This window comes from Haliaeetus albicilla, chromosome 26 (assembly GCF_947461875.1).
Source record: "Haliaeetus albicilla chromosome 26, bHalAlb1.1, whole genome shotgun sequence".
In the NCBI taxonomy this organism is placed as follows: domain Eukaryota; kingdom Metazoa; phylum Chordata; class Aves; order Accipitriformes; family Accipitridae; genus Haliaeetus; species Haliaeetus albicilla.
In genome coordinates this window covers 20,671,254-20,684,545 of record NC_091508.1, presented here as the reverse complement: position 1 = coordinate 20,684,545, position 13,292 = coordinate 20,671,254, and the positions used below count along the sequence as shown (strand labels likewise).

Below are 13,292 nucleotides of genomic sequence, written 5' to 3'. Positions count from 1 at the left end.
GGCAGCTCTGTGTCTAAATTGTTTGGACTGCCACAGCTGTAAGGAGACAAACTTACTCTAATACATAAGAGATCATGCAAAGCCTGCTGAAACCCCTCTAAGCACGCTTTTGGAAGCAATTCTTTTTTGGACTCAGACCAGGGGTTTTAACCTCTTTCTCCTTTATTACCTATGGCTTTTAGATAAAAACTCACTCTGCATTACTTGGGAGCAACTCTGCTACTTATTTCCTTTCAGAGTAATCAGTCCCTCTTAGCAATGCTGTTAGGGGAAAGTGAGGTAACTACCAGAAGGAAAGGACTTAAAACAGAGATAAGCAAAAGATGTGCAAAAAGAGACAACAGTCAATCTTCAAGTTGCCTGAAAGTTGCTGGTACAATTTCCAAATTTCTGTCACAGCATTAAATGAGCTGTTCCTTGGATAGTAATTTCCCAAGTTACTCTTAAGCAGTATTGACAATTCTCACAATTTTATCAAGACTGTTGCTATATTTAGTTACCTCTTAAAGGTGCAGCTGCTGGGACCATGGGACATTCAGGTATGGGACTATGGTCAAGATTTTAGAGAAAGAACATGAGAGTCAAAACTCCCGAGTTCTCTTCCTATCTTGGGGCAAAAGGAAAGTCTCAGACAAGAATACAGAGCTACTGGAGTTTGTGCCATTACTCTGTCATTGACCATGCATGGGATTTCCTGCAAGTTATCTCTGGACACCTCACCGGTTAAATAAGAATGCATCTACCTAAGGCTTCTTTCAAGTCCACAAAGTATTTGCAGTTCTTATAAACATGCTAAAGAAAATCAAACAATTGTTATAAGGTAGTGTTTTGATTATGCACGAAGATATTCAGAAGACATTTACTGGTTTGGTTAGTGCCACAAACACCACAAGGGACATATAGCCCACACTAAAGGTATCAGCAGACACATACACCTTCCCCGTTGTCCAATTTCATCAAGATTCTGGGTTCTTTAGTCAAATCTGCTTCTTTTCAAGCTGTTTATCTGACTTGCAAAGCTCGCTGCCCCTGCCTCAGCCCACATACACAGCTACAGCTGCTGACACTGAATCAAGGTGGCTGTGTTGTCCTGCATGAGCCTTCCCCCACGTTCCACATTACTCCCTACAGTTCTCCTGTCTTTCTTCTCCTTCCCTTCCTTCCCCTACCCCTTTAGTGTCTCACTATCAAAACTCCATATCCAGCAAGTCTTAAATCACCTCCTCTGCAACGTTCCTCTTAAAGTCTGACAGAAGTTACAACACCTGGAATTCAAAGGAGGAGGGAAATAAAGAGCTCTCAGAAATGCAGGATATTGTCATTAAGAGGACAGGTGAAAAGTAAATAAACAGTAAGGTGTTACCTCATACTGCCACAAGCAAATGAAGTGACTGGTCCCCCAAATCCCAAACACACTCCAAAAACCACCCCACAGTTTGTTAACATCGCATGTTGGGCATAATATTATGGTTTAACTGCACCGTAGCTCCAGACACTAAATGGCAGCACGGACCAGTGGTTACACACAACATGGCTTATCAGGAAGTCTGTGTGTTTGGAAATAGAGGCTCTTCCTTCCACTACTGATGACAGCAAGATGGGATGGGATATTTGTAAATCTTACTACATGTGGGTTTCTAGCTTACTATGCAAATACCAGAAGGGCCAGTGCTGCTTGGAGATTTACTCTGGTGTTTCCAGTGGCTCCTATTGGGAAGTTTTAAACCTTGATTAATTTTGAATCCAGTAGGAGTTGACACATTTGTCACAGAAAATACTAAGTTTTGATGTTTCTGCATTTCTGACATAGTTCTAAACGAGATGGTGTAGGTCAGTGTGGCACCACCAGCACTGTAAGTGGAAAAGAAGGAGCTCGAGACACTGCTGACACTGTGCTCCTGCTGAAGGGTCCATCTAACCTTTGCCTCCATAGACAATAAATTCACTCTAAATTTGTGTTTATTAAATGGATACTTAGAATTCTACATCTGTTGTTTTCATATCAAAACAATTCAAGAATTCCTCCATCATGCACTACTTCCCAAGTTATTAAATTTAGTGTAGATTTTTATTAGACAATTAAGCATTGAACAAACACAGCAAAGTCTCAGCTGGAGCACTAGCGCTAAAAATAGCGTGGCTGCCAGTGAGTATTTCCTACAAACAGTACAGCTTAAAAAATTTTGCATATCTTTTCTATGGGCATCTGTCAGCCACGCTGTTAAAATTTCAATGAAAAGCTGCAAGAGTTCTGCGGTGAAATAGAAAATGCCACAACAGAGACTTGAAAAACAAAGCAATGGTCATTAAAAACTGCAAAGCAGGAAGGTCTCCTTTTCCTGACATTTCAAAGACACCACCCTTGGAAAAAAAAAACCCTATTGCTAATGTTTATTACTGGACTCTTCACTCGCCTGCTCCCAGCCCTTAAATGAAAAAAATTGTTTATGCAATATTTTTTAGAAAAATGATAGGTATTCTAAGGCACATGATTTGGATTCTTCAAGAAATCTCACATGCAGGAGACAGGCAAAGTGTACACATGTACCCCTTCAGCTATCCAGGATATAAGGCAATAGAATAGAATAGAATAGTACTTTTGATTGGCTACTAAAGTGAATAACTTAAAACTTATAACTTAAAATCAAGTAAATTATAAATTAAGACTGGGAAGAGTGATTCTAAGCTTGAAATGATCCCAGTGCTGTCCGCCGATGCTTATGACTGGAAGGTGGCCAAGCAGGGCAGCCCACATGGGAGTCCCAAGGTACAGTGGCTCGGTCTCGCCTCAGAGACCAGATCGACCAGGCAGATTGACCATTAATATGTTATTATGCTCATCTTTCTTTCCAGACTTGACTTCCTGCTGACCATACCTCATTCAGTATCAACCACTGGTAAAGAAAGATGTGCTGAAAAGGCAAAATCACTCATCTTGTCAAATTTTGTAGGATATGAGTCAGGGAACAACAGTAAAACTGGAACATTTTACTCAGATTTCTGCCTGCCAATATAAATACATGCAACACATAGGCATACTTGTATTTGCAAGGGTAAGACTGTATATTTCAAATTTCTACATGCTGATGCAGAATCAGTTTCTTTTAATAAAAAAACATACTCTTTAGTCTTACAGACCATTAAAAGCTGCTACTAGAGGTTTGTCAGATACGGTGTCTCTCAACAAATTTATTATATAACAATCTAGATGCAATACAAAACATCCGAACGACAACCCAGTAATAGAAGCGAGTGTGAAAGAGGAGGTTATAGTAATGTGTGCCCTTTATGGGCAGGTGCACATATGGGGTTCTGATGGTAGTATTGTATTCATAACGACTATTCAATTTGTTAAAAGTAGAGACCACAGAAAGAAAAATCAAGGCTGAGGGGCACATACTGGTTTGGCATGCCTCCCCGCCCCCCCCCCCCCCCCCCAAGAAGGCATTGGAATTGTGGGCACGTGTTCTGTTTGGACAGCACACGACAAATTACTTATTTGCTTATTTATTCATTAGTTGATTATGGCACTGTTCTTTGGAGATAGGCAGGTCTGGTCAAAACTGATCTATCAGGAAAGGTAGGTTCAGATATGATGTAGGTATTCTAATACCCAGGCCTTTGCCATAGCTAGAACTATCTAAGCTAAACTTCATTTAGAGTAAGTGCAGACAAAAGATATACATTGAAACACACATGCTTTGAAAAATCTGAAAGGCATGCAGTGTGATTCAAAGAAAAGTTAATTGTGGGTCATGAAAAGAACAAAATATTGTTTAAACATTTCATGTGAATTATTTACTTTCAGAACCCTGAATCTTACTTAACAATATAGTGGGAATTTTCAGTAAGAGCAAAATCTCAAATGAGACAGAAATCCGTCTCCCCACAACATGTAATACAGTCGTGTCCAGGGCACTGCCCTGGGCTACAGGACAAAGCCCTGCAAAGGTGGAAAGGAAGAAGTTCCATGTGGCATTCCTGGTTGAACATCACTTTTTGTTAACATGCTGCAAAATAGATTTTCAGCTAGGAAAGATTAGAGAGAAGTGTGTGAAATATCAGCTAGCTTTAAATATAATAAAACCTCCTTTGTTGTTATGTCATTCTGTTACATGCTGGGACAATTTTCAAGTCTCTGCTTCCCTTGTCCCCAGCGAGTGCCTTAACCTCTAAGGTATTGGCTATTTGGGTATAAGTTGATCTTTCGTTTATCACTTAAAAGGTTTTCATTTCATCAAACAGAGGGAGAAAGACTAAATTCCAGCCGTTTTCAAGAGATGTGTATCTGAATAGCATGCGCTGAGAAAAAAAATGGTCTGACCTTAGCCTCCAAGCTCTCAGTGTTTGGTGTACTAAAATACTGGGCTTTGCTGAAGATCAGTCAGTTTTCTCTTCACAGCAGCCATCAAAGGAAAAGAAGAAGAAAGCCTGTTTAATAAAAATCCTTTTTGTAGAAGACCTTGAAAAGCATTTGTGATAAACAGAACTTAGAGCAAGACATTTATGTCCAAGGAGCTGACAGAGGCAGAAGTATCAGGAACACTAACCTTCAAGATCAGGAACTCAAAATGTTCTCAAATTCTTAGAGCTTTGATGACAACTGATTGCCTACAGAGTTTTACAGAAGAAAGACCTGAAGCCAAAGATGCATTTGGCTCAGATATGAAACTGTGAATGGAGCACCCGTGAGTAGTTTCTGTGAGCAAACTGAATTTTCAGAACACTTGCCACTGACCCCTGTTCCTTCATTATAGCCATAATTAAGTGGAAGCAGAGACACCATGAAGAAAGCCACAGATCAAAGTACTGCAGGCAGAAGCAGGTGTTGTTTTTACTGAGAATTTTCCTTCTACCCTCTCTGCCTCCCAAGTACCTTCCACTACATTAGATGGATCACCTGGTAGTAATCATAATTACTGCCATGATTCCTCATATACTTACACACATCTCTGAGCTGAACAGATGGTCCAAGGCAGAGATGGGGTTTCTGCAGTTAGCTTTTTTAACTGACTAACGTATACCTGCAGCGTGTCCTGAATCTCTGTGGAAAGCAAAGCCAGGAGATTTCAGACATTATCATCATTCTAACAAAGATTAACAGTGGGGTAAAACCTGTCTTGTTATCCATTATCAAATATCAATAATTTAAACTTGCTGGAGGCGTGATCACACAAGCCTCCTGATAGCATGCCTTTCTGTTCTGGTCTGATTTGCCCCCCCATCAGTTTCACTGTTCTTCAACTATTCTAGCCCTGGACCTCTCAAAGGGACAGACTGGCAAACATACTGAAACTTGTGATGAATGTGTTAAAAGCACCAGGACTAACCAGAGAACTCTAGAATGGAGGATACCATCACACAAACCATCAAATAAGCTGGCTGTCATTGCGAACAGCTGAAAGTCCTATACATTTTTCTGCATGCCACATCAGATTGTCTCCATCTGGAGTCCCAGCAGAAAGCACTCCCCTACTTTCCTTAGATACTTGCATAGAAAATGCAAATTCTGTTCACTTTGCCTATCTAAAATGCACTACAGCAGAACTTTCCTGAAGGGAGTGGTTACCTCTTTCTTTGCACCTCAGGAAGCAAGACCAATTTCCCAAACTAGGTCTCAGCTATAACAGCCACTGCCTAGGACTGCGATGCAGCTGTGCAAGCTGTAACCCCAGCCTGACTTTTACTGTTCGTCCTCGGGCAGGCTGCACTCCATACTTACAAAAGGCCAGCAGGCAGCATTCATGCAGCAGTGCTCATTAGAAGGGCATGCGTGGATAGGTGGCATTGCCCCCTCAGGGGGGTGGGAGTGGGAAGTGGCAGTATATAAATACATGCTTTTAAACACAACCTCTTCTTTATTCAGAGAGACTGACTGATATAAACTAGAGTGGGCTGAAAGAGGTTCTTTGACTCACAGCTTTTGGAAGAGAAGCCATGCTGGCAGCAGATGGCAGCACCTGCATCTCATGGGTGCTCCAGTGTCAGCTCTGGCATCAGGTATTTATCATCCAGGATTGATGCAGCACAAACAGTGAATGACTCCAGATGGGGAGAGAGGCTTGTATGCCAGCAGAGATCTCCTCCTCCCTGGTAAATGTGCAACAACTGCCTGATCCTCAGCAAGTTCCCTGTCTAAATGCATGCTGATAATCTGCTGAAGTGACACGCCTTGGAAAAGCTCAACTTCCAGGTATCACTGCTCCTCCAGCTAGGGCCACAGGCTTACCTGGGCTCTGTGGGGATCTTGGCAAAGGGTCCGGAGACTGGAGAGAGCAAAATGTTGCCAAGAGGATGTCCGGGAAACACACGTGGCAAAACAGACCATTGCCAATTCCTGTGCAGTAACTCCAATACTGATGAATTGATGGTAACCTCCCACCAAGGATATCTGATCTATGACTATCTTAGCTACAGATAGCAAATTACGCTGCAGATTAGCATTTGAGAAGGGGACCCTCGGCTCCTTCCTTCATGCAGACTTGTAGGTTTTGGAAATTAACATTACATCAACCCCCAAAAATCTAGAAACTCATTCTGACTTCTGCAGTCTCCATAGCTCCCACACCCCTACAGTCTCCTGTTCGTTAACCTGCCAGTGGGATCAAAACTGTCAAGGGAAGTATTTCTGTTGCTGTGCTCTAGCACTTCTTCCACTCTGTCCAGACTGGGAGCCAAGGCACTGGAGCAGCAGGCAGTGATTCCGGACCCTGGACCAAGCCCTACCACTGACTTATTACATGACCTTGCTGTGTGACACGACCACTACACAACTTGCTTTCTGCATCTCTTACAAAAACATGTTGAAAATAAAGGGAAAATTCTTCTCCAGATTTGCAAATCCCTTTAAGATCTACAGATAAGAAGCGCTCAACTAGTGCTGAGTATTATGATCCTCCTAGCAGGCAGGAATCCTAGAGACAAAGTGTGACAAACACAAAATACTCAGGGAGAGATCAACAGCAAGATTTCAGTTGGTTCAAATCCAATTTCTTACAAACATTAGGGTTGATTTCCATTTCCATCAAATCTGCCTGCATATTCCTTGTGTTCATGACAAATTACACTTTTAAGTTCATACTGGGTTACCTAAATGAAACTAACACATTTAGTTTGTCACAGTGACTGAAATGACAGTAAAATATTTTGGTTTTGCACAGTACACAAATAAAGGGGGGAAGGGAACTGTTACATTCTTGAGTTTACAAACACTCCTCCCTGACAGGCAAAACAAAAAAAAAACCAACATGGAAAGAAAAACACTGCCTGCTTAAAGGAAAAGATGAAGCTCAGGGACTGATTTAGCTTCCTATTGTTTTCTCAGTGATGATTCAAAATCCTGAAAAAAGTACTGTATGCCAGGAAAAGAAGAAAGAGGACATTGCACTAAGCTAAATCTTGCAGTGCTAGAGCCTATTTTACAATCTACTTCATAAATCAGAATTAACTCCAGTGAGACAAGTACAAGCCTGGATTTGCACAAACACCTGATGCAGTGTTGCAGTGGTGCTTTTTACTATGGCTTTTTATTCATGCAGTAACAAAACAAGTTATTTTTAGTTAATGGCTTTGATTAAGCTCAAGACATTATAAATATGACTGGGTTGTCACACTAGAGGCCAAACACAACCCTTTCCCCTCCTTTCTGAAAAGACAGTTCAACAGCAAAATGACTCAAAGACTCCCGCTTCTTTGACTGCTTTAAAGATAGGCATAAGCATCAATAAACATTTATTTCACACTAGAAGAGAAAGCCAGAATAGCTTATTTTAAAAATGCAACTGGGTCAGTAGCTGCCTCAAGTAGAATAAATGGGCTGCATGAGTGAGTATGCCCTAAAGAAACATTACTCTGTGGACCTAACTCCTGCTGATGAGGACAAATAGGCCCTTTTAGAGCAGGATTTTTAAAAGCGCAAAGTGATTTGGGAATACAAGTCCCATAGGTTTTTGCAATGCCCCAGGACCACAATCTTTAGGCTCTTTTGAAAATCCTAGCCCTAAACTGTACTCAGCTTTGTAATTTCAACCCCCCCGGTGATACTCAGCTCATGAAAAACAAGAAGTTCTAGCATATAGATACCATCTCTTAATCAAGGATTTTCCAATCTTTATAATCACCAGTTAGGCCTCCAAACATCTCACCTAAAAAAGTAGTTACCTTAATTATACAAATTGAAAAAACTGAACCATGGATAACTGAAAAGTCTGGGTTAGTTAGAGTTACACGAGGTGTTAAAGCCACTGTAAGGAACAGCACCCAAGCCTGACTCCCCCAGCTAAGCTCCTAAAATTAAGCCGTTCTCCCTCCCCAGACATGACTGCAGCACTGCACAAGCAACTGACCTTCCGTAAAGCTCGACACGCGCCTCATAGGGAGCAGGTACACTTACAAATATTCACACTGGTCATCCTTATCTACAGTAACGAAGCGACCTGTAAGCAACAGCACGTATGTCTTTGCACTGTCAATTAAAGAGAACTGTTGTTGCAATTACCCCTACTAAGCGGCCTGTTCCGGCTCCGGGATCTGCTTCGCTGTCTCTGAAGTCGTGACCTCCGGAGCAGTCGATAGTAGTAAGACGGTCTCCCAGAACTTTTCCTGCTGTTCATTGACATTTTTGTATCTATTTTACACACACACACATGCAGGCACAGGTTCACTCTCCCCTCTGGCAAAGTAGCAAGAGTTCCAGCCTTTAATTAACTGGAGGTTGGCTCTTTGGAGTGGAAAGGGAGAGGGGGGAAGAGGAACTCTTCACTTTACACATTTAAAAAGAAAAACAACAAGAAGAAAACATAAAAAAGAGAGAGAGAGGAAAAAAAGAACGCAGCACCAGAGTACATGTCTCAGCTGAGGGAGGACTTGCAGCAAGCAAGATAAACTGTACTAACAATTCCTGCCCCCAAAAAGATAAGCCTGCTGGAGTTGGAATAGGAAGCTAGAGTTGGCCTGGGCTCTTGAAACGTGAAGAATAGGCTGGAAGAAATCCTGGACTGGATCCTCTCCGCCGGACAGCAACATCTGATCAAACGGTACTGGAAAAAATCAACAGCTTGCTGCATAAAAACGGCTGGGGAGCCTTAGGGTGCCAGCTAGTTTCTACCTGCCCCGGCCATCAGATCATTTCGGAGATGAAGTTTCAGGCGGCTTGGTCTGCAGCAGGAGGTATCTACGAAAGACTGGGTTGGGGAAGGGTATAATGATTTCCTGGCCATGGGACACATGTTAATAATCATCATGGAGCAAAAGCCCCGGAAAATAAAGTGAAACTTGAGAGGGGAAAACTTTAATTAGAAGTTGAATGAACAGAGCTCCAGACTCCCCTGGAGGCCCATTTCCTTTCAACATTCAAACTGAGTTATAGCACATCCCACAAATTAGAGAAAGAGCCTATTTACCATTTGGGTTCTGATGGCAGTGAAGATTCCGCCTCCGGCTCATATTGCTCAATAAAATTACATTTCAATGGGCAGAATTAACACTTTAAGTCACGGAGCAGAAGAAAAGGAAAAAGAAAAAGAAAAGAAAAAGAAAAGGAAAAAAAGAAAAAGAAACAAAGAAAAAGAAAAAAAATTTTACTAACCAGATAAAAAAATTCACTCCACATTTACAGTTTAAAAAGGTCAGAAGTGAATTGTCCAGAATCCTTCATCTAAGCTCCTTCCCTTGCCAGCACAAAAAGCGCTCTGAAGGAAGAGCGATAGACAACATTTCAGAAAACCAGAATGGTGGCCAAGAACTTAACGCGCTGCCACTTCTTCTCACAAGTTGGCAGATAACAGGAAAACCTCATCAGAGTGGGATGAACTGCAAAATGACATTTGCACAATACATCTCTGCATTGTGTTCTAGTTTTGTCATTTTTCCCAGACATTTGTGCAAATTTATCTTTGTGGTGTCTTGTGAAGCTGTAGGACTAGACAGGCTTGGCTGAGGACGAGCTATGTTCCCCAGTTAGCAGGAGCTTCTTCAGAAGTTTGAAAGCTTCCCCGGATTATCCTGTGTTGTACTTTCAATAAGAAGAGGCAGAAACTATCAGACTTCACTACCCTCGCCAGGACAGAAGTCCCTTCCCCACCACCAACCAGCCACCTTAACTTTAGGATTTCACAAACTCGTGCAGTTGTGGAAAACATCAGAATTCTACAAAACATGTATTTTCTTATTTACGTATTGAGGAGTAAACCCATGATGTTTACCAGCTGAGAAAGGCCTTTCCAGGAGGAAAAGCCAAGCCTGGATGTTCAGTGAAGTCCATGCCTGGTTTTGAGGCCACACGTGAGGAATTCAGCCCAGCTTTCAGGCAGTGCAGGAATGAGCCAATCAAGGGGGCAATGGCAAGTTCAGGTCAAGGAGGCAGATCCCAGCTGGACAGCAGAGGCTCCCGCCTGGCTCGGGAGGGGGATGCTGCACTGGGACATTCCTCCGCGCTTCCACCCCCGGCACCATCAGCCACCCAATCCCACATCAGATCCCGGCAAAAAGGAAAAGGCTTCAGTTACTATGCATCTGCCCTCTCCTTGTTATCCAGAATAATTTTTTTTTTCATATTTGGGCAGGTTAAAAAACAAACAAAAAATACAGGAACAACTATAACCATTAATAACAGATGAACGATCATCCTTTGCAGTTGATTCAATTCACAAGCAGGGCTGAGAACATCTAGAAGACAGTGATGAAAATACTGAGGTTCAGTTGAAAGATTTGCTATAGACAAGAAGCCAAATATTCAGGTGACTCTCTGCATTTTTGTGTCCTAACAACTGAGCTGGTAGCTCTTAAGAGAATCTTGTTCCATTACGCTTTTGTCACTAGAAATGTCTTTAAAACAGCCTATCCAATTTATTTCTCCTTTAGTCATTCCCAACAGCAAAAAAAGGCACTGATGGAAAGTTTAAACAAAACCATTTAAAAAGCTCACCCAAATTCAGACAATCTAAAAGGTGAAGGTTCACGTGCTTTGGTTTTGCTTAATTGGAGCCAGGTGACTCATCCTCAATCCACCTGGGATGCAGCGAGACACAGGCGCTGCTGATCTCCCCAACCTCTGTGAGCAGGTGGAAACGATCAGGAGATACCCGACGATGGGCCTGCAGTCTGTGCGTTCACCTACAGGTACTTAAGCATCTGTTCCATGTTTAGGGATTTTTAATCAACCTGGTACTTTCAGAAACATTCATACAGGTGACCATAAAACAGGAGAAGTTAATGGGGGACTATAAACTATCGTGACAAGAGAAAGCAGCCTCACTATAAAAGCATAAATGCCTGGGAGTTTTGTTCAAGTTTCGCCAGCTTGCCTCTGTCTCTCTCACTTCAACAACGTTTTTGAAGGCTTTGAGTTCAGATGCTACGTAGCAGCAAGGAACAAAATGAATGACCCATCTGGGAGGGAATGTGACTGGTCTGGACCTTTCCAATTAATCCAGCACTGCTCTTTTTTCTTTCTTTCTTTTTTCTTTTTGAAAGCCGCATCCTGATACAAACACTCTTTTGTGTATAGCAGAATCTATCACTTGCAAACGTTAGATATATTAACTGCTCTGGAGGGAAGTTGACAACATTAAAATCTCTCTCTCTAAAATAACACATCAGTCTGGCTGTTCCCTCCAAAAAGCAAGATGGGTTCAGTCATGGGCTCTGCTGAATCTCTCAGTAAGAGGAGCAAATGGAGCCAAACATAGCAGTGATTTTGGGGGTGTAAACTCCTCCTCCCCAACACCGAACACAAACCTAACCATGAAATTTAATATCTACCAAACTGACATCTCAGTAAAATATCCAGTCTGATATACTGTTGAGCTTTAGAGGAAAATCAGAGCACCCACAGCTGACCTGGCATCCCCTGTCATCTACTTCTGTTATCCTGCCATTAAGCCTTCTTAAAACTGGATTTATTTCACTCCTTTACCAAAACTAACAGCATGTGAATAAATTTTAAATTAGCACCAAAATAAGTTCTGAGATGGAGAGCTACACAAACATTGGCTTGTTTGCTTTGACATCAAAAGAAGCAGGCTGTTGCCTGAGGCTTTGCTCAGCTATAGCGGGGCTGCTTGGTCCAGGGAGGCCGACAGAAGCCATGCCTCCCCAGCGGCTAACACTTGCCTTTTTTATCATTTGTTTATTGCTTTGTGCTGGGAAAATAATGACTGTACTTCAGAATGCACGTTCCCAAGGCAGCCCCTACCATTAAACCTCTTGCTTTCCCAAAGGGCTTTAGAGGGAAACAATCATTCCTCCTAACTCCCTCTGATTTTATGGCAAGGAACTTGAATTCCTTACTCTGAAAGTGAAAGTTTCCGTGCTCTGTCAGTGGGGCCCAGCCTGGCCCCAAAAGCTCTATTTGTACAGGTATGAGGATACACTGATTTGTCCATACATGTAATTATATGGCCTCTGAATTTAGACTACCTTCTGGAAGACAGCAGCTGTAGTGATTTCATTTCAGTTTCCCATATTTTTTCCACAAAGAACTGAACTGAGGCTTTCAAAAGTTAAAACAAACAAACAAGAAAAGATTTTGCCTTGGCCAGTAAAGGGAGGAGTGGTGGATATCAGCTTAATTTCTAGTTTGCATTAGATCAATGAACTGCAGACAGATCATTGAGAAGTTGAAAAAAATCAGATTGCAAGCCAGATTTCCCTGTCACTAACTACACTACCTCTGAAGAATGATTATATTCATTTCACAATCCGAGGCAAAAGGAATAAGGGAATAATCTCTACAAAATATCTGTCTTTTAATACATAAGAGAAATATAACAGTGTTCTTGCCAGTGATCCTAGACACTCTCAAGATGTGCCTGCTTGAATTTGCTTACAAGTCCATCGCAGTCTTCAGTTCAGCATACTATGAAGCTGGAAGATTTCCAGGCTTAATGCCTCAAGGCTACCAGAGATACATAAGCTCATATGCAAAGCCAGAGAGGAAGGTAATTTCCTTTGTGTAAGGATAACTTAACTTTTAATTCAGCTGTACCCACACCAAAATCTTCAGTGACATATTTGTTTGAAGACCTAAAAAGGAAAGTTTCATACACACAATTAAAAGTAAACTACTTCTTCTTAATATTTTAATGGAAAACAATGATTATTTTAAGACTGCGCGTAGGCAAATTAATTTCCTTACCACCTTAGGTGGAATGTAGCAACTTTTTGATAGCCTTGCAACAAGGTGGTACACAGATTTGGGATCAAAATGAGAAATAAACATTTACATTAAATTTAAGCACAGAATTCATTGCTCTCCATTTATTGAATGGTGTTATAGCTACCCAAACACTATG

The 13,292-nt window shown here is 41.7% G+C and overlaps 1 protein-coding gene across 5 annotated transcripts in view; it reads right to left on the bottom strand.

Moving 5' to 3' along the window:
• Positions 1-13,292, bottom strand: part of DAB2IP (DAB2 interacting protein) — a 210,831-nt gene that overhangs the window by 157,873 nt on the left and 39,666 nt on the right. For 2 of the 5 annotated variants that reach the window (XR_011322275.1, XM_069771196.1), the window contains exon 1: positions 8,498-8,880. The exons of 1 other annotated variant lie outside the window; for it this stretch is intronic. Coding sequence is in view for 3 of the 4 variants with exons in the window: in XM_069771196.1 (XP_069627297.1) it covers positions 8,498-8,618 (121 nt within the window). In the remaining variant the exon portion in view is untranslated. Of the gene's footprint in view, positions 1-8,497; positions 8,883-13,292 lie in introns of those variants that run through there. 2 more of the 5 variants (XM_069771197.1, XM_069771193.1) reach the window with 2 other exon arrangements.